This window comes from Elephas maximus, chromosome 1 (assembly GCF_024166365.1).
Source record: "Elephas maximus indicus isolate mEleMax1 chromosome 1, mEleMax1 primary haplotype, whole genome shotgun sequence".
Lineage (NCBI taxonomy): Eukaryota > Metazoa > Chordata > Mammalia > Proboscidea > Elephantidae > Elephas > Elephas maximus.
This window is the reverse complement of record NC_064819.1, coordinates 126,307,390-126,335,320: the sequence shown is the minus strand read 5'-3', so window position 1 is coordinate 126,335,320 and position 27,931 is coordinate 126,307,390. Positions and strand designations below refer to the sequence as shown.

Here is a 27,931-nt window from a genome sequence, read left to right as displayed (position 1 = left end):
CCAGCTTCTTTGATTATCTGCTCAGCATACAGATTGAATAGGCAGGGTGGAAGGATACAACCCTGACGCACACCTTTCCTGACTTTAAACCACACAGTATCCCCTTGTTCTGTTAGAACAACTGCCTCTTGATCTATGTACAGGTCCCTCATGAGCTCAATTAAGTGTTCTGGAATTCCCATTCTTTGCAATGTTATCCATAATTTGTTATGATCCACACAGTTGAATGCCTTTGCATAGTCAGTAAAACACAGGCAAACATCTTTCTTATATTCTCTGCTTTCAGCCATGATCCATCTGACATCAGCAATGATATCTCTGGTTCAATGTCCTCTTCTGAATCCAGCTTGAATTTCTGGCAGTTCCCTGTCAATGTACTGCTGCAGCCACTCTTGAATGATCTTCAGCAAAATTTTACTTGCATGTGATACTAATTATACTGTTCGATAATTTCCGATTTGGATGGATCACTTTTCTTGAGAATAGGCATAAATATGGATCTCTTCCAGTTGGTTGGCCAGGTAGCTGTCTTCCAAATTTCTTGGCATAGAAGAGTGGGCACTTCCAACACTGTATCTGTTTGTTGAAACACCTCAACTGATAATTCTGTCAATTCTTTAAGCCTTATTTTTCACCATTGCCTTCAGTGCAGCTTGGACCTTTTCCTTCAGTACCACTGGTTCCTAATCAAATGCTACTTCCTGAAATGGTTGAAGGTCAACCAATTCTTTTTGGTATAGTGACTCTGTGTATTTCTTCCATCATCTTTTAATGCTTCCTGCATCGTTTAATATTTTCCCTGTAGAATTCTTCAATATTGCAACACAAGGCTTGAATTTTCTCTTCATTTCTTTTAGCTTGAGAAATGCCAAGTGTGTTCTTCCCTTTTGGTTTTCTAACTCCAGGTCTTTGCACATTTCATTATAATACTTTATCTTCTTGAATTGCCCTTTGAAACCTTCTGTTCAGCTCTTTTACTTCATCATTTCTTCCATGTGCTTTAGCTACTTGACATTCAAAAGCAAGTTTCAGAGTCTCCTCTGACATCCATTTTAGTCTTTTCTCTCCTGTCTTTTTAATGACCTCTTGCTTTCTTCATGTATGATGTCCTTGATGTCATTTCACAATGTCTGGTCTTCGGTCATTAGTGTTCAACACGTCAAATCTATTCTTGAGATGGTCTCTAAATTCAGGTGGGATATACTCAAGATAGTACTTTGGCTCTCATGGACTTGTTCTAATTTTTTTCAGCTTCAACCTGAACTTGCATACGAGCAATTGATGGTCTGGTTCCACAGTCGGCCCCTGGCCTTGTTCTGACTGATGATATTGAGCTTGTTCATCGTCTCTTTCCACAGAAGTAGTCGATTTGATTCCTGTGTATTTCACCTGGAGAGGTCCACATGTATTTATCGTCACCATTTATGTTGTTGAAAAATGGTATTTGAAATGAGGAAGCCGTTGGTCTTGCAAAAACCTAACAATGTGATCTCCAGCATCATTTCTAAGACCAAGGCCACATTTTCCAACTACCAATCCTTCTTCTTTGTTCCCAACTTCCACATACCAATCACCAGTGATTATCAATGCATTGTAATTGCATGTTTGATCAATTTTAGACTGCACAAGTTGGCAAAAATCTTCAATTTCTTCATCTTTGGCCTTAGTGGTTGGTGAGTAAATTTGAATAACAGTCGTATTAACTGGACTTCCTTGCAGGTCATTAGTATGCAGTGACCACCAAACTAATACTAGGAAAACAAAAACCTACTTAAATTACAAATACTGGTATATAAACACAAGTATCTCTCTTTCAAAATAAAGGCAACATTTTAGGAAGAAAGAATTCCAATTACCTATGCAAATTTTACAGTTAAGATCAAAAAGATGCTGTCTGTGTTGACTAGTGGTATCTTTAGACATTGAATCAATCTCCTCTTTTTGTTTTTCTGATTCTTCTGTCTTCTCCAATGACTTATTAGCTGCAGGTTCCTAACACAAAACAGAGTAAAAATTAGTTTTAGCTGATAACATCTGACCTCAATTCATAAAATCATTCTATATTTCACATTGGTATTTTTCCCCAAATGAAACTGTTCTATTTATAGGTGGTTTTTACTATTTCTTCAAAAAATAAGTGCTAGATATTAATTACAGCTTAAAATAGAGCAAAAACTCAAAACATTCCTCATTCTCCAAGGCTTCTGACAAGATTTCAAATTATTTTCTCACTGATATCTGAAAACAAGAAATGCTGCACCAGCTCTCAAACTGCAATCTGCCTAAAATGTACCTACAAATTTCTAAGCCTGTTAAGAAATTCATGAAGTCAATGAAAGACCTCAGGAATCTATACTTAACAATGTTTAGCAGGTGTCTGTGATGCAGAATGTCTGCATACCGTCTGTGAGCGGATCTACGAACAGACAAACAATACTCTAGACATCTCAAAAACCAATAAACCGATGAAACATCCTACTTTGTATACATTTTTTAAAAAATTATTTTATTTTAAGAACATAAAGTAAATATATCTTGTCTGAATTTTCATGTTTAGAGTACTACAAAACATGACATTTTATTTTTACCTGGATCTCCATGGCAGCTTCCTGTTCTTTCATTGGGGCATCACTCTCAATTTCTATTTCACCTTTATGAGTTATTTTTGTTATTGGTCGTCTTTCAACTTCTCTCTGCTCTTTCTCAATCATCTCTATGGTCTAACAGGACATATTTTAAAATAAATTTATTTCACAATTTAAAATATGTATTTCCAAATGTACAACTTTAAATAACATTAAGAGCTTACCTAAAAATAAAAGAACCATCGCAGATGATTTTTTAATCCTTAGGTAGTCTCTTGTACAAATAACATCTACCAAGTGCTTATATATGACAGATACTGTTTTAAGTGGTGGAGTTATAAGAATGAGGCTCTATACCTGAGCCCCGAAAAGTTCACAAATACATTAACAGGAGACGTTTAAAGCACAATGTAATTTTCAAAGTGATGAAACATGATATTTATATTTAAATTTTGATTTCTGGTTTAATACTTTAGCAGCTGCCACAAAGAAATGAGATCTATATTGCTCTTAGGCTCCTAACTTGATGTTATAGCATCTCCCGAAATAGCAGGGGAATACTCAAACATCAAAAATAATTAGGTAGCCCTGTATCAATTGTTTCTTGCCTGAGTTTGCTTAGTGGTAGTGATAATCCACAACTGAACAAGCGCAACAATAAAACCTAAAAATGAAGCAGATATAGCAAGAAGTAGTAAAAGGCAGCTGAGAGTAGAATGGAGTAAGGAGAGTAAAGACGGGTCTAATTTATCTCCCCTTTGTTAACTGGAGATCATCCTTAAAAGAAAGAAATCAAGTACACGGCCTAAAAGAAGTAGAAGTTGGTCTTTCATGTAGATGACCCTTGCAGCCACAGTTTCAAAGCAGAAGACAGCCATGTACTTATTTGGTATATGGAAGGAAAGAAAAGGTGGTGATACTATGTTCTAAACAGAAAAAAGAGGAGAAATTATACAAGGTGAAGGTTAAGAAATATGTGAATATTGTGGTTCGAACTAGACTTGGCACAGGATCTACATGGAGGATTAGTGCCTAAGATTCAAGTAAGAATCATGAACAAAAGAATGAGGTAAAATCATATAAATTTAATATGAAATATTAATGTCAGGGTTCAGTAACCAATATTTTCTAGAATAAAGAGCTAATATTCTGAGGTAACTGTAATAAAATTGTCAGGTAATACTGCTATCTCACTATCATAATAACTCTAAGTCACATGTCACTTATAATTTTTAAAAGTACATCAAGTTCACAATCCCCAAATGAAAATTCTTGGCATCGGCGACTTTCGGAATTTTTTGGTTTTAAAAATGCAATAGGATGCACACACCATACATCACTTACATAACACTCCAGTAGGGTTGGGAGCAGCACCCCATAATTAAACACAATATTTCTGTGAATATGAACATTCACACATACCAATTCAGGTCAGGTTTTATCAACAAATAAGTTACCAAAAAAAGCTTATTTTTCAGAGCTTTTGGTATTCAAAATTGTGAATAAAGGATTGTAAACCTGTATAAATTTTCATTCTATGACTCTATAAACTACTATGTGTAATACCTTCAAACTGTGTTTCTGAAAAATGTAGTTCTTTTCCTCATCCTTCTAATTTACAAAATATAGTAACAAAACTCTAAGTAATTCATAACCTGATAATGAGAGGACATGAGAAAAGTTGTACAGATCTGAAAATATAAAAGACAGAATTTAAGAACCAGAAGAACGGAGGCTAAGTAATCAGAAGCACCACAGAACAGAAAGTCTGTGTTACTGTGCAATCTGTTTTGAATTACCTCTGCATTTTCCCCTATGGCTGAAAAATAAAAGTTTTGATAAAGTCAAATGCATATTCACAGATAATCTTACATGTCTGTTTTCTCTTCGTCTCCAAGCAGCTAACTCTTTAGAAGCTAGTTCTTCTGGACTCATTCTTATAAGATGATCAGGAGTTACTTCTCCTTTCAGTACTTTTTTAAATAATATCTGGAAACGTTTAAAAATGGGAAGTAAGGGAGAGGCAGATTTAAAAAAAGAAAAGGAGCTACTGTAGAGGAACTTGTAATAATAATGATGTAATTCTGAAACCTAATTTACAGATGTTTAATATTTTATATATTATTACCTACTGCACGAAGAACAAATGGAAGCCTTGTATTCTAAGAACTTATCTTCTAAGGCAGACAAAACATATATTTCATAGAAAATCAATACATAATGGAAAAACATATACAGTGGAACCATTATAATACCTATCCAAAAGTTTTACTAAGTCTAGGACAGGCTGACCATCACAATAAACAATCTACAGTATAGTAAGGTATTGCACAGAAGAGCTTTACTGAATGTAATGTCTTTCATATTTTTAAGATTTTATATGTTCAAATTCTGATAGGCTTGGAGGGGATTCAAGAGGAGAGAACCAACTGAAAGAAAGAAACCTAAAGGAAGTAAGTCTTTATTTGCTTACTGAAAAAAAGCTTCCAAATTATGTAATTAAAAAGTATCTGATCCTCCTGGACCATGATGGCAGATACTGCACAAAGATTTTTCTTAATTAGCTAATAGTATATGCCAAAAAATTACCTCATATTGCATACCACAGCAAATATCATATAAATTTACAAATTCATGTCACTTATGTGAAAACCTGGTATTACTGAAGCAAATAAGCCAGAGGTTGGCATCTAATTATAATCACTACTTAGAGTCATCTGTAGCAAAAGCTACCATTGGGCCCAGGTAAAGGTTACACAGGAGAGATCAGTCGTGCTCTGAACTTTTAAATGTTGAATGGCATCAGTTTTGTTTAGTGTACTAATCAAAGGCCTACTTTTGGTGCAAGCACACACGTGTGCACACACATGTACACACATACTCGCAGCTTTTAGATTCCACTAAGTCTCAAACAAGAAATTCCTGGAAAGATTTGGAGTTCAACTAATGTTTACTCCACTGTTAAAAGATATTCAGAACTGAAGTTATGTTCAATTTAGTTAAAATGTTTTAAAGTAGATTTCCTTTTTATTAAATGTATTTTCTTTCAGCTCTACATTCAGGCTTAAATCAAAAGTAATAATATATTCTTATGAATTCTGGTTTAACAGAGCTTTCCAAGAATACATATGAATAAAGTTTTTAATAAACTAGAGTAAAGAAAAGGACACTAAAAAATAGAAAACTGACATAACTCAGGTTATTTAGTATTTCACTTAGACCCATTCTGTAACACTACTCACTACTATACAGAACTCAGCCTGGTCAGCAGGGAAAGGACTTTACTAAAATTACATGTTCTAATTCAAAAAGCAATTCTAAAGTCCCATTCAAAGGAATAAATTATAGATCTACCATATTACATTCTCAGATCCCTTTGTATTCAGGCAAGTTTAAATACCCGTAGACATGAAAAAAACATACTTACACTGTTTTTAGGATCTTTCAGATTAAACATCAAACTTCTATATTTGTTCTTATATTTAGCATCTGTGTCCCGAAAAAAAGAAAAAAGCTCTTTCTCAATTTTTGTGGCAACTTTTGCAGCCTTTTCTTCTGGTACCTTCAAATTTGAGTCTGTGAGTCTTAAAATTAAAACAATTAAATTATTTTTCAAACACTTGAAGGGTATAGTATTCAATCTTATACAATAACAATTTGTTACCTTTTCATAAGAATGTCTTTGAGAGAATGTCTGACACTTTGTCTGATCTGATCTGCTGAAGGTTTGGAAGTAGAAGCAGCAGGTGGATGCACATTAGACACTCCCCCTTTATCAATTTTCTTCTTTTTTATCTCTTGCTTCTCATGAGTACCTAATTTAAATACATGTCAAACTCATAAAATTATTTATAAAAAGTTATTTTTCCATTATACTGCATAAGTAGGTTATAAACAAAACTGACTGACTAAAAACCGAAAACCAAACCAATCAATTGACATCAATTTCAACTCACACCCTATAGGGCAGAGTAGAACTGCCCATAGGGTTTCCAAGGAGTAGACAGTGGATTCAAACTGCTGACGTTCTGATCAGTAGACGAGCTCTTAACCACAAGTCACTAAAAATAAGAATCTATATTCCATATTAAAATATTCCTGACACTGAAATTTTAATTAAAATAGTGACCAAAAAAAAAAAAATTAATCATGCCTAAAAGTGGCCCTAAAGCTATAAAATGTAAATGGCTTTTTCTCATTTAGATAACATCTTTCATAGCTGGTTACTTTTCAGATATATATATTAATTAGCTTTAAAAAAAAAAAAAGGTATTTGGAAAATCTCATCTGAGCTTATTAGTTGGGCAGATAATTTAATGACCTTACTAATACCCACAAAATCCATGAGTTTCCTCTGGCTTAACTGTGCTTGATGTTATTATTATGTTCAATGCTAAACTTTTCTAATGATTTTCTTATTTTGTAACTTTTTAATTCCTGAGATCTCCAAATCTCAATATCAAACATCCCACTACTCTTACTACTACCTACACCTCATTTATTCTAGAATTCTTTCATTTCAGTAATATTTACATCTATCATTTTCCATCTTCATGTTCCAATTGAGATTGGATAGTCCAACACTAGTACCACTTCCTGGCATACTTTAACACCTTAAATTCCCCCTACTTTACACATCGGTGTTGGCAAAACTACAACTCTAGTGAGTCATCTTTCATCCTTCACCCAAATATTCTACGAACAGCTGAAGGTGACTTGAAAAAACAAGCACTGGTGCTGACAGATCTCACTTTAAGTTTATAACCACAAGTCTCAAGTAGGTGCCTCAATCTGCCACCCCAATCATATTAAATTTTCCTATTAAATTTATTCTCCCATTTTCAAGGTATTTATTTCACACTTTTTCTCCTCTCTTCTTAAACCAACAATGTATCCTTCTCCAACTTCAATCTCATTTGATTTTCTCACTTCATATCACACACTGAGAAAACAGAAAAATGTCAGCTATTACATCTTCCCATCACCAAATCTACTAACCTACCTGCACATATCTTTCTTTCCTCCTACCCCACATACAGTCTTTCCTCCTGCTACAACAGATGAGCCATCCCTGTTCTATGACCAAATCCTCCATGGAGGGCATCTCATCCCATCTGTGTCGTCAGGATTCTGTTCTTCAACTATCACCTCCCTGTCCTCTATTATAAATTTCTCCTTCTCTACTGGATCATTCCAATCAGTCTGTAATATCTCCTTTAAAAAAAAACCCTTGACTGCATATCCACCTCTAGCTACCACATCATCTCTCATCCCTTAAAGAACAAAACTCTTTGAAAGAGTTATCTGTAATCAATTCCTTTAGTTTCTTCCCTTCCGTTCTTCCATAAGCCACTACAACTGGCTTTTGTCCCATGGTCCCCCAAAACCATCTAGTCAAGGTCACCAATGGTCTCCATTTGCTATGTCACAGATTTACTCATCTGTGTTCATCATATTAGATGGCCAGACAACAAGTGACTCAGTTGATCTTTCCCTCCTTTTTGAAACTTGACCTGACTTCTAGGCCACATAATTTCTTGGTTCTGCCTCTTCACTACTGAACTCTTTGTAGGTGTTTACATCTACGTCCATGATTCTAAGTAACACGTACGCTCTGATAAATTCCTAATTTATACACTAGCCCCCAAAGTCTTCTCTAAGCACGAGACTCATCAAACATCTCCACGTGGATGTCTAATAGGCCTACCAAAGTTAAAATGGCCAAAACTTTTTTTTTTTTTTTTTACTTTTCCTCCCCAAATCTTCTCTTTCAGTCCTTCTCATCTCAGTAAATGCCACCAACATTTACCCAATCATCCTCTAAGGCTCTTATTCCTTCATCTACCTAAATCTATTCCATCAGCAAGTTCTGTCAACTCTACTTATAAAAATATATCTGAATTTGACCACTCTTGCTACTTCTGTCATGCCTCTGGTCCAAACTACCATCATTTCTTTCCTGTGAGACTACAACAGACTCCTAATTGATCTATCCACTTTTCTCTTCTACCCCCCTACAGTATTCAGAGCAACCAGGGTGTACAAAATCATCTAAAAGCTTTTCACTACATTCATAATAAAATGTAAATTCTTTGCCATGGCCCAAAAAGTCCTACATAATTTTCTCTGAATTCGTTTTCTACCACTCTATCCTTCATGTATTAACTTCCACTCCTTCCAAAATGGCCTTCTTGCTGTTTAAATGCCAAGACTGTTTTCTGCCTCAAGGCCTATAAACTTATGCTCCTTCCTAGTCCCTCTTCCCCCCAAATTTGCATCCTTTCAAATCTGACCTTGTAAGTTACCTTCTGCTGGGAGCATAGGTGTGCTACACTGTAATTGGCCCTCACCGTTTTCACAGCTACTATTGGACATAACAGCTACTAACTCACCCTAATGGACACAAAGTATGTGCTTTAGGGGGAGATGATTGCCCCGACAGATTCAAAACACTTGTTGTCTATCTTAGTGCGAAAAAGTTCACCGACACCTTGAATAGCTTATCAGGAGATGGTCAGACACCTTGAGCAGGGGGTACCTTCCCCTTTTATTACCCTCTTCCCCTATTTTCTCTCTGTATACGCTGTTTGGGATGTAATCATTGTAGCCTGCTCATGCATTAACCACAAAAGAGTGAGGATTTCTGGGTTCCTCACCCATGGTTTTAAGTGGGGCAAACTTGTATGCGACCATAACATCCCACCCCAGCACGGGAGCCTAACTTCAGGGCAACTTGGATGAGGCTGATGTTTGTTGATTTACTCATTCCTGTCCTGTTTATTCTGTGAGTAATAAACACCTGCTGATCACATCCTTAGAACATGTCTGGTCTATGCTCTGCTCTAATTGGTTCTTCGCACTAAGAACTTGTGAACTCAGTACACTGCACCTCCTCCATTCTATCTGAAACAGAAGTTCTCACTCCTTCCCGACAGTGACTCTAACCCCTTATTCCACGTTTTCTTTATAATGCCTAAACTCTCTAAAATGACATACCATTTTCTTTTTTGTCAACTTACTATCTTTTTTTTCTTGTCAACTTACTGTCTTCTTCCATTAGTATTTAAGTGCCATGAGGACAAGAACCTTACTAAGTTTACCAGTGAGTTCTCAGAATTTAAAGCAATAGTTTTTAATTTCACGTAAGGTTAATCATCTATTTTTTATTGCCATTAAAAAAAATTCCCTATAGACTGTATGACATAAAATATAAACACCCCAGCTGTATGATAATTTATTTTAATCTCACGACCTGGTTTTGAAGCTTTTTCTCCTGTACAAATAATGGTAGTAGACTCTTTTGTTATTTTTTCACTTTTTTCTTCTGAGGATCTCCGAGGTAAAACTGGTTGTCCCATCTTTCGAACAGGAGCTAGCTGCCATTTTTTAATTTCACTATCTCTACATTCTGATGAGTTTTTACCTTCACCAGATTCCTGGAAAACAGTACACAATTCATTAGAATGAAAACTATTGAACTATCTTTAAATATAAACCAAACCTCAAGGGTGTGTGGAGGGAACAAAATTAATGTTAAAACCAATTAAGATATCAAACATATTTTATTCTTTAATCCGGCAACTCTTTAAAGGCTTTTAAAAATTTTTTTGAAAAGAGCTCTCAATTGCTGGCACAAAGCTTGATCCTTTTATTCAAAATCCATTTGTTAAGTACCTATTTTCTGCAGCATCACACTTTGCAAATAAGAAGACCTCAATAAATGGTTCAATGTAAAATCAAAGGATAAGAGGTGACATTTGAAAAATAGATTCCCAATTAAAATCAGATAAGTTCCAATAGGACTGAACAGTCCATCATCAAAAAGAAAAGGGAACAGTAATCACTTGGATGGGGCATGAATTTCGCAGTCCGGCTAACCTCATTTTCTTTTCTGATATTAGGTGTCAGACTGGTATACAGAAGGAGGTTCCCAAAATATTAATGACATTAATATTTGATAGTGCCTTTTTTGGAAAGATGGAGACAAACAAGCTAAATGACAATACGATAGTCTAAATGGTAAAGAAATTGTGCATAAGAAATGATGATTAATGGTTGGTGATAAATAAAAGCTTTCTAAAGCATGCTAAAAACTATTCTCAAGGGAGCTCTCAGGTCCGTATTACCAATTAATTTGATGCTAATCAAAACAGATATAGGGTGGAGCCAACACGGCACCCTAGACAGACATATCATGCTGTCCCCCTGCAGCAAAGAGCCTGAAAAAAATAAGTGAAACAAGCAGAAATGTCAACCCTGAAACCCTAAGCATCAAATGAAGGAATAAAGAACTAGATCAAACACCAAATGGCAGAAGAAACTGAACAGAAACAGAAAGAGGAGAGATACAGGGTAAAGGTCACCTGTCAACTAATACAGCACAGCTTTGCAACCTGGGAGCCCAGTCAGAAACAACTCTGGACAGGGAGTACGAGAACGCAACTCCATGGAGCTCCCAACAGGAGACAGAGCACCTAGTAATCAGAAAAACAAGCTTTCCCCTCTGACCCTTCTGTCCCATACATACCCCCAGCACTTCCTGATGGGCCACGCTGTGCCGCTCAGCACTGGCCTGCGATTACCCTCGCTTCTGCCTCACCCCCACCCCTACCCGCTGGCTCTTGTCATGCCATTTTTTCCCCTCCCACCTAGCCCCATATGCCACCCTCACCCCTTTGAGGCAGGCAATATGGTACTGCTCAGGTAGAGAGCTACCTGCCCGCCACTACCCCATGTCTGCCCCTCACACACCTGCTAGCTCCTACCACACCAATTTTTTTTTTACCTTACTTCCTTTTCTTTCTCCTGTCCACCCAGTCCCATACAGTACACCTCTACCCCTTCCTGCCAGGCTATACTGTACTGCACTACTGCGGGTAGAGAGCTAATGGCCCAAAGTCAGCATGGATCCCCACTTCTCGCACCCACCAGGCTCCAGCTGTGCCATTTATTTCCCCTTTCCTCCTTTTCTTTTGCCCTCCCACCTACCCTGATACCCCACGTCTACCCCTTCCCACAGGGCCACACCACATCACCTCTAGAGAGCCACTAGCCCATCAACACCCCAGGTCCACCCCACCCCCCACCTGTTGGCTCCCATTGCCCTCTTTTATTCTGTTTCCCTGTTCTTCCTTTTCTTTCTCTGCCCCACCTAGTCACATAAGCCACCTCTATCGATTCTCACTGAGCCTTGCCACACCACCATTGGTAGACAGCTACTGGCCCGCTGCCACCACAGGTACTCCACACCCTCAACTACCAGATCCCACCTTGTCATTTTCCCCCCTTTCTTCCTTTTCTTTTTACCTACCACCTAGCCCTGTATGCCACATCTACCCCTCTTGCCAAGCCACGTCACACCCTGCGGATTGAGAACTACCGGCACACTGCCAATCTGGACCCACCCTGCCCCCGCTGGCTCCCACCACACCATTCTTCTTCCTCCCTTTCTTCCTTCTCTTTCTCCCTCTCACCTACATCCACCCACACGCCACCTCTATCTCTTTCTGCAGGGCCATGCCACACCACTGTGGCTAAAGGGCCAGTAGCCCACTGCCACCCTGAGTCTGATCCACCCCCACTGCCACATCCCACTGTACCTTTAATTTTTCTTTCCCTTTTTTGCCTTTCTTTCTCCCTCCCACCTACCCCTTACAGCACATCATCCTCCCTTGCACTGGCCCCCATGTCTGCCCTGCCCCAACACACCAGCTATTCTTTTTTTCTTTCTCTTCTTTGTTTACCTTACCTAACCCCATATACCACCCCTCCTTCCCTTCCTGATGGCCCTCACAGTACCGCCACAGCTAGAGCATCCTTAGCTCAGGCCTGCCACCACACTGGGTTCTCACATCCCCTCCCTCCTGCCACTTGGCCAGCTGCTCAATGGAGGGAAGCAAGCCAGTACCACTCCTTGTCCAACACCCCCACCTCTCTGACGAGGGGCTGTGAATGCTCCCACATCACTGGACCAACGCTAGGAGGCAGACAGCAACCACCCCGGTCCACCCTCAGCCACTTTGTCAAACCAGTACACAGCAAAGTGGGCTGGTCCTGCCAGCTGCTGCGCTACCCACCCAGACAAGGTAGTGAGAATCGTGCACACAGACAGGCAAACAGCAAAGCATGCCTGGCCCACCCACCTTGATATATCAAAGCAAAGAAGCACGATGAAAAACACACACACAAAATCAATAAACAGAAAATAGTACCTTAATGTCTTGGAGACAGCAGACAATATCAAAAAATATAAAAAAGCAAGATAAGATGGCTCCAGCAAGTAACTAAAATAAAGAAACACGACATTCTGATATAAGAAAAGGCAGTAAAACTATCTGATAATGGAATTTAAAGTCTAATACTTAAAGCTCTCCAAGAGATGAAAACCCTTAAATATTAGACTTTTGAATTCCGTATCAGGTAGTTTTACTGCTTTTTCTTGTACCAGAAAATCATGTGTTTCTTTATTTTGGTTACTTATTGGAGCCATCTTGTCCTGTTCTTTTATATTTAAGCCTCTCTAAGAGATAAAGAAAAAACCTTGGTGGTGGAGTGATTAAGAGCTATGGCTCCTAAGCAAAAAGGTCGGTAGTTCGAATCTACCAGGCACTCCTTGGAAACTGTATGGTGCAGTTCTACTCTGTCATATAGGGCCACTATGAGTTGTAAATGACTCAATGGCAATGGGTTTATTAAAAAGAGATAAAGAGATCAAGGAAAATTCAGACAAACCAAAAAAAAAAAAAAAAAATCATACAATGAACACAGAAAAAACTAAAAAAAAAAAAAAAAAATGGCCAAAATCAAGAATAACAAAAAATAGAAGAAATCAAGAAAATAATACAAGAACAAAGCATCAAAATGAATAAACAATTAGAAATCATACAAAAACAGCAAGTAGAAATCTAAAAGATACACAACAAAATTTCAAGAAATGGACAACTCAATAGGTTTTAGGAGCAAATTTGGGACAATGGCAGACAAAAATCAGTGAGACTGAAGACAAATCCATGGATTCCATTTTGAGGAAAAATCAGACAAAAGAATGAAAAAAAAATGAAGAAAACCTAAGAATTATATGAGACACAAGGAGCAGCAAAAATGTGTGCATAATAGGAGTTCCAGAACAGGGGAGAAAATGGAAAACACAGAAAAGACTGTTGAAGATTTGCTGGCAGAAAATTCAAATTTCACAAAAGAAGAAAAGCTGACCATCCAAGAAGCTCAATTAAAGCCATATAGGATAGATCCTAAAAGAAAGTCACCAAGACACATCATAATCACACTTGCCAAAACCAAAGACAAAGAAAAAATACTGAGAGCAGCTCAAGAAAAACCAAAAGTCATTTACAAAGGGGAAACAATAAGACTAACCTATTATTACCAGCAGAAACCATGCGAGCAATAAGGCAATGGGATGATATACATAAAAACCTGATGGAAAACTGCCAACCAAGAATAATATATCCTGCAAAACTCTTTCTCAATTGCATTGGTGAAATTAGGACGTTTGCTGATAAACAGAAATTAAGGGAATTTGTAAAAACCAAGCCAAACTTACAAGAAATATTAAAGGGAGTAGTTCGGTTAGACAACATACAACATCAAACAAGAACTGGAGTCTACAATACAGGACAGTATCAACTAGATGCCAACCTAGGTAAAGAACTCTAAATAGTAAGAGAGCTAAAAGATCTGAAACAGGTAAACAGTGACATCAATATGTAAATGACAACAACATAAAAAATACACAAGGGAATAAACAGCACAGGTATATAACTTCCAAATGGAGAGGAAGTCAAGGGACTATCAAGAAAAGACTGGTTCAAACTTAGGAAGCTAGGGGTAAATTTCAAGAAAACCACAAAGAATGCTAACAAAACTACTCATCAGAATGAAAAAAAAAGAAAAACATACAGTCTCAATAAACACAAAATCTGTAATAACAAAAGAAAATAACCCACAAACAAAAGGAACTCAGCACAGGAGAGAAAGAGCAACACAGAAAATGTTAGAACCACAAAAACAAAAAAGCACATGACAGCAATAAACTCACACCTATCAATAATCACACTAAATGTAAACGGCTTAAATGTGTCTGTAAAAAAACAGAGACTGGCAGAATGGATTTAAAAAAAAACCATGACCCATCAATATGCTCTCTAAGAGGGACACATCTTAGCCACAAAGACATAAATGTTAAAAATCAAAGGGTAGGAAAAAATGTATCAAGCAAACAGTAACCAAAAAAGGATAGGGGTAGCAATAGTAATCTCAAATAAAGTAGACTAAGGCAAAATGAACCATAAAAATCAAGGAAGGACATAATGATTAAAGGAACAATCCATCAAGAAGAATATAACCTTAATAAATATCTACTCACTCAACAACAAGGTTCCAAAACGCACAAAACAAACTCTAACAACACTTAAAAGAGAAACAGACAGTTTCATAATAATAGTAGGAGACTTCAACACACCACTTTCAGTAATGGACAACTCAACAAAAGATACAGAAGATCTAAAGGCCAAAATCAAACAATTTTTACCTCATAGATATATACAGAACTCTGCACCCAACAACAGCAAAGTATACATTCTTTTCCAATGCACACAGAACAGTCTCCAGCACAGACCACATTTCAGGCCACAGAGCAACCCTCAATAAAATCCAAAACATCAAAATCATACGAAGTATTTTCTCTGATCACATCATAAAAGTAGAAATCAGTAACCAGGAAGATGAAGGAAAAAAAAAAATCAATTACATGGAACTGAATAACACCTTGCTTTAAAACAACTGGGTAATAAAAGAAATCAAAGATGGAACGAAAAAATTTTTAGATTCAAATAAGAAAGGCAACATATCATACCAAAACATTGGGGACACAGCAAAAGCAGTACTCAGAGGTCAACTTATAGCAATTAAAAGCACACATCAAAAAAGAAAAACAAGCCAAAATCAAAATGTTAGCCCTACAACTCAAACAAATAGAAAGAGAATGGCAAAAGAAGCCCACAGCCATAGAAGAAAGGAAATAATAAAGATCAGAGCAGAAATAAATGAAACAGAGAAGAGAAAAACAATAGAAATAATCAACATGTACAAAACACTGGCCAAACTGACAAAAGAAAAACAGGAGAGAAACCAAATAACCTATGTAAGAAATGAGACGGGGACATTACAACAGACCCCAATAAAATAAAAATGATCATAACAGAATACTATGAAAAACTGTACTCCAACAAATTTGAGAACCTAGAGGAAATGGACAAGTTTCTAGAAACACACTACCTACCTAAATTAACACAAACTGAGATAGAAAACTTAACATAACATGAGAAGAGATTTAAGAGGTAATAAAGAAACTCCCAACAACAACAATAAAAAAGCCCTGGATCACACGGCTTCACTGGAGAATTCTACCAAACATTCAACAGAGGTTTCACCAGGACCACTCAAACGATTTCAGAGCATAGAAAAGAGAGGAAAACTCCCAAATTCATTCTATGAAGCCAGCCTAACCCTGATACCAAAGCCAGGCAAAGGCACCACAAAAAAAGAAAATTATAGACCAACATCTCTCACAAATATAGATGCAAAAATTTGCAACAAAATTCTATCCAACAGAATTTGGCATCATATCAAAAAACTAATACACCATGACCAAGTGAATTTCGTACCAGGTATGTGAGGATGGTTCAGGATTAGAAAATCAATGAATGTGATTCACTAATAAACAGAACAAAGGAAAATAATCACATGATCATCTCAGTCTCGGGGGACATCTAGGTCAACTGGTATAACATAGTTCATAAAGAAGATATTCTACATCCTACTTTGGTGAATAGTGTCCAGGGTCTTAACAGCTTGTGCGAAGCCATCTAAAATACCTCTATTGGTCCCATCATGTCTAAAGCAAAGAAGAATGAAGGAAACCAAGGACACAAGGAAAATATCAGTCCAAAGGACTAAAGGACCACATGAACCACAGCCTCCACCAACCTGAGCCTGGAGGAACTAGATGGTGCCTGGTTGTCACCACCAACTGATCTGACAGGACTCACAACAGAGGGTTCCGGACAGAATAGAGAAAAAATGCAGAGCAAAACTGAAATTCACAAGAAAGACCACACTTACTGGTCTGGTAGATTCTGGAGGGACTCCCGAAACTATGGCCCCCGGACACCCTGTTAACTCGGAACTGAAGCCACTCCCAAAGTCCACCTTTCAGCCAAAAATTAGACAGGACTATAAAACAAACAATAAAACATGCGAGGAACATGCTTCTTTCTTAGTTCAATCAAGTAGAGAAGACCTAATGTATAATACCTGGCAAAAGGAAAGATGAGAAGGCAGGAAGGGACATGAAACCTTGACAAATGGATACAGGGAACTTGGGGTGTAAAGGGAAAGCGGGAGAGTGCTCACACATTGCGGGGATTGCAACCAATGTCACAGAACAATTTGTGTATAAATTTTTCAATAAGAAACTAATTAGTGCTGTAAACTTTCACCTAAAGCACACACACACACAACAACAAAAAAAGGACACATCTGTAGCAATAGCAAATATCAAAAGGACAGATCTTCAAAAACTCTCGGAAGACAGAAAATGTTGGATGCCACAAGGATTTTGGCAAACTGGAGTTTAATCCAGAAGGTTTTTCAAGTAAAGAGTGTCTGAAAGAGCTGAGTTTTTAAATAATGGAGACTACACGGTCATGGTCTTTAATCTCAATTACCTCACCTATTTATTTGGGAGACTTCAGACATCTAAAAAGTTTTCAGGTATGCAAATTTTAGGTCAAACTGAAGAACTTTCCAACAATTAGCTGCTTGAAAATTAAGATGTATGTATTCCCCTGCATTGGTTTTCCAACAGAATCTAGGTCATCAGTTAGATATATTCTACAGGATATTAATGAATCAGAATGTTAGACCAAAAAGAGTTCCAAAGTTCCTTTGAACTTTGAAATTCATGTTGTCTTTTGGACTACAATGCTTGCATATTCACATACATTTGTTATCATTGTGTTTCCTCTCTAGCACTAATCGTTATAATCAACCTGACCTAGACAAGGAAAACAAAGCAATGATCATAAAAATCGTAGATAATAAAAGGTAGACATGAAAATAAAGAAATTTTGGTGCCATAAAATGTTCATCCTTTATACCTTTCTCCTATTTGAAACTAAATATCTTGAAATTTCTATTCAGAAAAAAGTAGTTAGAAGTACAAAACCAGAGAAAACTGACAACTTTAAGAGCCCATATCTTAAGAAAAAATAATGAGGTGAAGGCTCAAGGCAAATACTGGAACAAGTGTCCAAAGAATTACTTTTCCTTACACAGAGAAAATGACTATTCCCCTTCAAAGTAATAAGGCCAAATGGGTTAAGAATTGGTAGAGATTTACCAGTCAAAAACTTTTTGAAAAACTTACCAGCATATACAATTTATACTTAAGACCACAAGATCACACACATCTTACACACAGAAAATCAAGTAACAAACTAGAAATTAAAATAGCACAAAACAAGAAATAAGACCTGAGTATTCCAAATATGTCACCACCCAGTTTTGCCAGGATTACCAATTTTAAATAAAAATCCGTGCATTTTTATGGAAAAATAAATCCTAAAATGTACAGTGGAACACTGAAACCTAAAGAAAATTTTCAAAATTCTGTCTATATAAAGTTCTTAAATAATAATGTATTCATGAGCTTACCCGTTTTAAAATTTTGACCTTGTGCTTCACTGTATCATCTACATACTTGCTTTTTTCATTTGTTGGTGTGTGCTTTGATAACCCAAGCTTTTCACACTCCATTGTTTTATCTTCACTATGAATTTCAACTTTAGCTTGATTTTCCAAAATATCTGGATCTAATATTTCAGTCTTTTTATCTTCTTCAGCACAACATTTCACACACACATATTCTTTGTCTTCCTCTCCCATTTGCTGTGCTTGGGAAAGACTTAACCCAACACAATCACCATGAAACCAGTCGTCACATCTCCCACAGCCAACCATAAACCTGGAGGGGGATAAAAAGAAACTTTGACTTGATACAGCTTTATAAAGCCCATGTCAAAAGTACATCTAAATAAAATTTCCAGTACTTGATTTTCTGAGATACTCTACATGTTCTCCAAGTTTCCTCATTCCATAAATCCAACAAAAATCAAGTTTTCAATGAAAAGAATATTTTATACAAATAGAACCTTTAAAATTTTAAATATTTCCCCTCTGGTATGAATAAATAATACAGGGAAAAAAATCAAACAAAATCTCACAAAGATAAAAGATAATGACCAAAATATAGAATAATATTTCTCCACTGAGAAGCTCTCTGTGATAATCTGATCAGACAATTCATCAAAGTTACAGCTACATTTCCACACAGACCTGAAATCATACATAAAATGGGGGGAGAACTGTTTATACAATAAAGGTCATTTTAAATAATAAAAAAATCCAAAAAATAGCAACAATAAAAAATGTAACTTAAAAACTAATAAACTGCTTGTTAAACAACTACATAACTATTCTTTAAGATAAAAATATTCTGATTCAGGAATTCACACAGATTCAACTAAAGACTCTTCTGATGTACTTTTGAGTGTGAAGGACTTCTTACCACTACCCATGGGTTTTAGATAATAAACTTGTTTTTCCAAATAAAGATTGGTATAATTTCTTAACATGAAGATATTAATATTCAGGTTGAATTTTTTTAATTTAGTAAAAACTGAACCCTATAAAAAAAATTTCTCCTTACTGCATTTTATCTAAGAATTAACTCCACTAACCAACAGCAATAGTAGAAAGACACAAGATTTATGACCCTAGAAAGTTTTTCTTAGGTTATCTGCACGTACTTTTGAATGGCAAATCAGGTAATATAAAATGGTAATCTGAGAATTTTTTTTTTAATATACTTTTAAACCCACTGTTAGGAAAACTACAAAGCTCATTTGAAATGAAAATGTTTACCATCCTCATTTTTCCATCTTTGGGTTAGCAACTCATGGTACGTTAAAAAGATTGAGAGAGAAGGGTTTAGGTATATATATTCCTTAATAATCTAAAGGAGACTTTGTGTTACTGATTTAGATACTGCATAAGCATCAAAATTCTTTAAAAACCTGTGGTCCCGTAGGAAGATGGATGTTAATGGTAATACACTGAGTGATGTGGTCCACACTCCCTAAATATACCAGAGATCATCTCTTTAATAGTGGAACTATAAAAATTAGAATACTGAGTTTCAATCCTTAAAGGGTGCTTTAAAAAAGGCATACCCAACACTCCACTACCGAATAGCAGTAATTTCTTCTCTGGTGCTTTTCTATTGTGTATCAAACTATTTCTGTGCATTAAGGAGACCTGACTTCTTGATACACACAATTGCTCTCTTTTTAAACCCTCATCTTCCCACTGACTTATTTGGTTAAAAAAAAAGCTCAGCCTATGTCCAAAAACTAGAAAATATTTTGGACTTAAAAGCCTAATAAACTTTCAATGTATTATTTGTTCATAAGACAGAAATGGTTTCTCAAGGTTTGCAGAGATTTTTGATGGCTTCATGTTTCGATGATACGTATCTTCCAGCCAACAGAAAAATAAAAGGTTTGACTAAATCAGTGCTTAAAGTGCTCCCATTTCCGGTTGCAAAGCAGCAAGAACTGCTTTTTTGAAAGGAACTGTCTAATTTGAATGTCCTTCAAATACTGAAAGGAAGTTAATAGTGATTTCCCCTTACCTCCCTAATCAAGGCCACATTATCATTTCTTCAAATCAAGTCTGACATAGTCTCAGTAAGGAATTGTTTAATTAAAAACCTATACCAACTATACTTTTGCCCCAAATCCAAATCCAAATGTCAAATTATAAAGGACATCTTAAGGACTTTTCAGATTTTTATCTGACAGGGGAAGAGTGGTTTTATGATTGTGAATTTTATCAAGTAATTATTTCACCATGCCTCATTTCAACTTTATTTTGGAAATGTCTCGAGCAAAACTGAAAGGGTCTGAAAAGCAAATTCTAGAACCATTTACAGATTCACCTTCATATAGTTTAGATTTCATGTAAGAGATTAAGGTAAACAAAATTTTCTGAGAAATCAAGAAAAAAGGGTATTGATAATAAAAATTTTCCACACATCCTAGGTGATGTATTCCACCTTAAACATGCAACTGATGTGAATATGGATCATTTTTAGATCTAAAACTGAATAGTAATATGAACTTAATAAATCATGTTAAAAGATGGCCTATCACAAAAAGACAATTTTCTTTCATGTTTTCTTCTCATACTTTAAAAACATATGGGTCACACAGCTAACACAATTACTCTCCCGCTTTCTACCTTGTTGAATTTCTCATTACGAACAAGCAAAAATCATTTAAGGAAAAGGCTACAGATAATCTCCATGTTAAATTTTTTTTACTAAAAATCTATGTTGTGTGGACTTTAGCTCTTGATCAATTAATTGAAAGAGCAGTATGAATCAGCTAATTGAAAAGTTTAACATTTATGTTGTCTTGTGTTCATACATAAAATAAAAATCTTGACCTAAGACCATGAAAAACTAGTTTAAAATTCTAATCTTAACTTTGCATGAGCCAAAAAATATTCTTAGAAAATTTTCAATTTCTTCAAAGTAAGCTAGAGACAACATTGAGAATTCCTATTTTTAGCGATTCATGCTGTAGGCTGACACTGTAGCTGTTACAAGATTACCTTCAATTTTGATGTTCCCTTTAAGTGACAGTATAGGCCCATGTTATTGCAAATGTATACATACTCACTTTTTTCTGATGAAAGGACTGTATTCCACAGAAACATTAAATTGTCTTAGCGTTACTAATCATCTAAACCCACAAAGAAAAATATTTGCCACAAAACTCTTCAAATGCTGAGAAAAACCAGAATCATTATTCTAGAAATTTCCTTCTCAGAAAAGGGATTCTTGTTTGAGTATAACACTATGAATCCATTTTGCTAGGGAGGTGTATTTTGTTTTGTTAACGTCAATCAATATGCTATTCTTTTACAACTAGGTCAAGAAATCGTATTGCAAACCAAAGATACAAAGGTCTTTTGGAAAGGTAGAGAAATAACAGGAACTTTATGGAAAGGCTAAGACTTCTTCCTTCCAAAATGCCAACTGCCTTATATTTTGAAAAAGTGCAAAAATTATATTTAAAAAATAAAAAAAAATTGAGTATTAAATGGTCTGTTTTTTTTTTAAAACAGCTAATATAACTTCATTGTAAAGCTGAAATCAAGAAAATAAACAGGCAAAAACAGCATGACATGTAAATTATGAAAGTCAATACCTACTGTCTTTCATGGTATGTACATATCCGCTTATGGTTAAGTATCACATGTGGTCAAGCTATGACTAAATCTATTGTTACAAAACATAATTTTCAACTGGAAGCACATACAAGGAAGCTAACCTCACAATTGCAATACACGTAAAATGCTGGAAAGTTAAACAGCTTTTCAGAAGCAAAGCTGTCACAAGTGCTAGGAAATATGTCACACCAACGAATAGCTTTCAGTTTGGCTACTGCATGAAAGGATGAAAATTATTTCCAGACATTCCCTTCCTATAAATTCATATTCATATACATGGATTAAAATAGAAAAGCCCTGTGCTGTACGTCAAGCACATTTTTTTTTTTTGAGTAAATTCAATGTATATACAAGAACAATGTATCAAAGAAGTAGTGATGGATAGTTAATACGTAAAGAAAAAGCAATTACTTAGGCTTCTCTATTCACAAAATTGAAGTAATCTTAAATGCTGCTTCCAAAATTGACCATTTCCAATATTATATCTTTCCCAGATCAATTACACAGGGTGAAATGAAATTTCCTACACACCTAACATTCTAAATCATTTTCCAGGCTAGATCAAAGAAACTACAGATTTTATAGAGTAGATCCAAAAGAAGGCACTAGGTAAAAGACAAGGACGTAACACCTAATCTTCATTTTAGGAAAATTATTGATGTTGGTAAAGTGACAGTTGTCATTTAAAAGCCTGGGCAAAACCCTGAAAGACTGGGCAATCAGAATACAAGTTTATCTACATAAAAAGCTACAGTATAATACTTAACATGGCTTCCAACTCTATACCAGTTTAATTTTAGTAGCTCATTCCCTTTAAGGCTCTGGTCCATTTGGTCCATTTGGTCCATTTCTCTGACCAAATATCAGTGCGATGGTTTTTAAAAGACTCTGGCAAAGAGAAAAGGGCTGACTTAAAGGAGCATTAAAAAGCACCTCAACCCTTAATTGTCTTAGGCCAGGCCCCACGTTAGAATATTTAAATAAGCTGTTTTAAATCAAAAGTCTTAAGTATTATACAAGTGAGAGCAAATGTAGCATAGCACTATATTCCAACAAATCATACTTTTTAAAAATTGGGATATATTATAAAGAAACCTCTGACACTGAAAATAAGACTACACATAATCGGCATGTTAAATTTTTTTACTAAAAATTTATGAATCACAAATAAAGAAACTCTTTGACATAAAACCTAGGTTATTTTTAACAGAATAGCCCCCAACATCTCCCACCCATTCACCCAGCCACAGCTCCACCACCAAATGAATGTTCTACAGCACACTTTACTCAACTGTCCTTCCCTAAAGTTTCATTTTCATGTAATCTGATGGTAGTTGAAGAAGTCACTATATCATGTATTTTCATGAATAAGAACAGTATTAGAGTGTATATGTTATAATGTTCTTTTATCATATCAGTGTTGATAGAAGCTCCAACAGCAATCTGATAATTTTGTAGCTGCAAATTCCACTTCACCTGCAAATAAACATAAAATACACTGGGGAAGAGGAAGTGAAGGAAACAGTGTCAGAAACTACAAAACACTGAATCCTAAGGAAAAAATGATGAAGGACACTATTAAAATTACTTCTAAAATTTTAAAAGGTTAGAATTCACAAGAAATTCTTCAAATAAGTACACATTCAAAAATAAACACATTTTTCACTCTGTTCCACGTTACACACAAATTTCACTTGGGTAATCTAACAATTGTCTTGGCTATTAAATTCCAAGGTCAAGTTTGATAGCTGTGAGGTAATAGCACTGAGTCACAATAAATGTATTTCATTTTACCAAAAAAAAAAAAAGCCTTCAAAAGAAAAATAGAATTTTCATTATGACCTTCACACTTTATTACTCGTTCTTTTCAAGCCAAATAAAATGATATATAACTTACAGACCCATGAAACTATAACATTTTTTTGTGTAGTAGGAAGTTTGTTCTTGTTTTTTCAGATGCAATGACAAAATTACACTCCCTAATTGATTACAATGACGAACACTTCCATATATACCAGCTAATGGTCAAACTATGTTTTGTAAAATGTTCTACAATGATGTATTTGTCAATTCGATGGCTCCGTCTTTCTATCATTTATCCAGGATTGATCCAGTGGGATTTGTTTTTGCAAAAGTCTTTGTATGTTACATAATTTATTTTTGTGTGTAAAACCGTTCTCACATTAACCCCACCCCCAAAAAGGAATCTCTTAAATATACACACATTACACATACACACACACACACCTGTTGCCATGCGGTTTTTTGCAAAAACCACACTGCTTGCTGGGAGTCCACACATATTTGTTTTCAAATGAGGAGCTATGATCTGAGCCTTCTCTTTTTACAGTAGCTATGTTGTCTGGAATGAACAATGGTGGCTCATCTAAAGAAAAACTTTTGCTGCTTCTTCTTTGGCGGGGTTGTAGGTTCTTCTCAGTTTTTTTTAGTCTCAGTTTGTCCTCCTCCTTAAAATGCTCTATACCTGCATGTTCAAGCTCTTCTTTCACATGACTATTGGTTTTCATTGTGGGGGCCTGCTGCTGGGGCTTATGGCACTGCTTCTGGCTGGAATGTAGTAAATGTCCACTTTGTGCTGGAGGATTAGGTTCTTTAGAGCAAGCAGGATGACCATGAGGCTTATCAGTCAAAGAATGTGGCAAGGGTTTAGAGATCTGTAGTAAGTTTTGATCCTGTGATGTTTTTTTAAATAACAAATGAGTTTGACTCTTCGCAGATTTAACCCCAGAGTTACCACTCTGGATCTTTAAATCTTTATCGACTTGTTTTTTTCGCACTTTGACTGGCCTATGAAAATTTTGCTGAGATTCTGGTTCATCAGCATTTCGTTTCACACTTTTAACATTAACCTTGTTTTTGTTATGCAGTACTTCGTGCTTTGCTGCAACAATTTTCTTGGGAGTATCTGCGGTCACGTTTTGCTTAGGATGAATTGCAGGTTTCGAATGTTTGGATTTCATGCTTTTTGTCTCTGAACAAGAAACACTACTTGACTGGCTGTTTCTACCAGCCTGAAGGTCCGCTGCTTCGTGGGGCTCTGTTTTAATACTTTCAACATGCTGGTTTGCATTCTGATCAGGAGCATCACGAATAGCACTTTCTAAAATATTACTTTCTGGCTCAAAATCAGTAGTACTAACAATCTCTAAGTCTGGTTTATTAAATTCGGTACTCTGCAACTGCTTATCACTAGACTCTGTGTCTTTACAATAACCCAATGGTTCTATTTTATTTCTTAGAAGAGAGTTCTTAGCTGTATCAGTAACTTCCATGGTATTCTTCAGTTCCAAATTGCATTCAGTTGCCTCACCAACAGAAGTAGACAAACCTTCAAGGTTCTTTTCTGTCTTATTTGCATTTGTACAAGCAGTATCACCAGAGAGAACAGCGGAAGATCCAGGCTCCTCAACAACTTGGTCACCCTCGTTGGATAGTTTTACTGTCCCCTTTGATTCTTGTTCAATTTTTCCCTTTGCCCTCATTTCATCAACAACAGTCTTATCCCCTTTATCTGAAATGGAATCATTTTGTTCATGCTCTTCTTTATCTGAAAACTTAAACAATGGGCTACTAACAGTCTTGATTTTACATTCCATCAGAGCTTTATTTTTCTTTTCTTCAATACTGACACAAGTCTCTGAAAGAAGTGGACAACTTAATTCATGAGATGGCATATTTGCTTCCCCCTGATTATTACACTCATGCTTAGAACCTAGTTCAGCTTCATCCTTCATCTCTAGACAAGATGACGCTGAAGAATGACCTGAAGATACTGACTCTTCTGGCACTGCTTCGATCTGTCCAATATGTCGGCTGCTCCTTCTGCTCTCTTTATGGTACTCGGGTTTCAGTAATGCACAAACTTCTTCTTTAATCTGACATCTTTCTGGTTGTCTTAACCCTGCTTTAGGGGCAGATACAGTCTTCCCAGATGCTTTTTTTGTGCTACTTAAAGGTGCTGCATTTGAACGCTTGGCAATAGTGCTTTGTCGCAAACTTCTTACTTGCTCTATCATAAGGAAAAAAAAAATAAATAAAAACAACTTAGCTATTTTGCCATATGTTTTTATTTCAATACAAATTACAGCATATCACTTCTTTATTCTAAGCTATAAAATATATTTTGCTCATTTCAATGAAAATGTACTGAATCACTCCTGATGGTGACTGACATGTATATGTTAAATTTTGTATTTATCAAAGTTCTCTGAATGCTGTAGGGGGAAAAAAAAACCTCTATAAAACCCAGACTGATATTATATTTTACTAAAAAACAAGTAAGTTTTCATCCAAGTCTATTATTTATAAGGAGCGCTGGTGTCATAAAATGAGTAAAATTAACTTCCTTTACACTTTTTTTTTGGGTTACCATTAATGCCAGTCTTAAACAAGACTGCCATACAAGTTTTAGACATTAAATATTGCCAAATACATAAAACCAAACAAATTCAGGTACCCACAAAATCTAAACTAAAACCCCCTATCATAAACCGGATCTGCGTAACTTTATAGGTACAGCTTCAAAAGAACTCTAATTACTTTATGAATATGCTTCATTTCTATCACCATTTTAACATTCAAATTATTCCTCAAAGAGAAAAAATGATGTATACACTAGACTATCACATACAAATTATCATAAATAAATAAATAAAAATACAACTAAAAAGCTTTAAAACAAGAAAAGATATGGAAATAATTTAAGTAAACTTCCCACTTTTAACAGTGCTCCTTACAAAGAGCCTATTAAATGCACTTTTCTTCCTTTCTGTACCCTGATATATACTCCAGGGGAAGGAAAAACACAGAGCGAAAAAAAACAGAGCTGAGTAATTCTAAATAGAAAAACTGTGTACACGCTAAATTAAAAAATATGAAGTTGTTTCAAGGCTATGCACATCCGACATCTCTGAATCAATTCTACATTTGAGACTACAAATAAAAAAAAAAGTTCAGACCCCTACCTGTCAACACAAAACTCTATTCTATGTTCAAAATTAAGAACATTTCCCTGGTTTGTCATTTATTATTATGGGAAAATTAAGGTGCCATGCATCTTGGTTTGTCTGGAAAAGTCCCAGGTAATGCTTGAAGTCCTAATTAATAGCCCGCCCTTTTGCTCTCAAAAGTGTCACAGTCTGGACAATAAGTTATATGGTTGTCCTAATCTTAGGGACCCATTCTAACTCCCCCAGGACTTAGCCCAGTATATGGCCACTAGGTAAGTACTCAACAACTTTTTAAAATTATTTAGTGATTTATGAACTGTTTACAACATGCTCAGATACAGAATAATAACATTTTTTAAATAACTAAGATCTAAATGAAGGTTTGTTTTCAATATTTAGATGATTTTTAAAGCTTTGAAGACAGCATGCAGTAATTCACAACTCTACTTTATTCATGTGCCCTAAAAAAAAACAACTGAAGAGCATTTAACACCCATTACCTATGTGGCTGCTAAAATGACAAATTATAGCATATTCAACTGTTTTTTCCAATTTTAATTAATTTATTAAACAGAGGATAAAATCACCTTTTCTCTTCTAAATATTAACTGCATTAGTTTGAAGCCTGACTACATAGGTTCAAAATTATCATTATCTGTCTACAATGTTCACTCTATTCTTTTCATTTTTCAAAGTCACAAGCAGATACCAAATGCATCTAAGTTTTCCATTTCTAAAAACCCCACTAAAGCTACAGTAAAGGTATCTTTTTTGAAAAGACATATTTTCCAAAAAGAACAAGAGAAAAAAGTGACAAATTTTCGAAGTCAAATAAAAAATCATCAAGAAATAAGAAATACAGGAGACCCAAATGAGACAAACACTAAGCAGGCAATGTTAGCAAGAACCAACACCATTAGCACCCCCAAATCTTCATTAAGACTTGAGAAATGGTGGCCCCAAATGCTTCTAAAGTGGGGATGAAGGCAGGTGGTTAAAATG

General features: G+C 35.7%; 1 protein-coding gene across 4 annotated transcripts in view; it reads right to left on the bottom strand.

The window, feature by feature from the left end:
• PHF3 (PHD finger protein 3) overlaps positions 1 to 27,931 on the bottom strand; it is a 97,178-nt gene that overhangs the window by 13,009 nt on the left and 56,238 nt on the right. For all 4 annotated transcript variants that reach the window (XM_049894965.1, XM_049894975.1, XM_049894960.1 and 1 more), the window contains 8 exons: positions 24,207 to 25,989; positions 18,318 to 18,627; positions 9,838 to 10,021; positions 6,250 to 6,400; positions 6,013 to 6,169; positions 4,458 to 4,574; positions 2,589 to 2,720; positions 1,857 to 1,992 (listed from right to left, as the gene is read on the bottom strand). In XM_049894965.1, the coding sequence (XP_049750922.1) occupies positions 1,857 to 1,992; positions 2,589 to 2,720; positions 4,458 to 4,574; positions 6,013 to 6,169; positions 6,250 to 6,400; positions 9,838 to 10,021; positions 18,318 to 18,627; positions 24,207 to 25,989 (2,970 nt within the window). The remainder of the gene's footprint in view (positions 1 to 1,856; positions 1,993 to 2,588; positions 2,721 to 4,457; positions 4,575 to 6,012; positions 6,170 to 6,249; positions 6,401 to 9,837; positions 10,022 to 18,317; positions 18,628 to 24,206; positions 25,990 to 27,931) is intronic.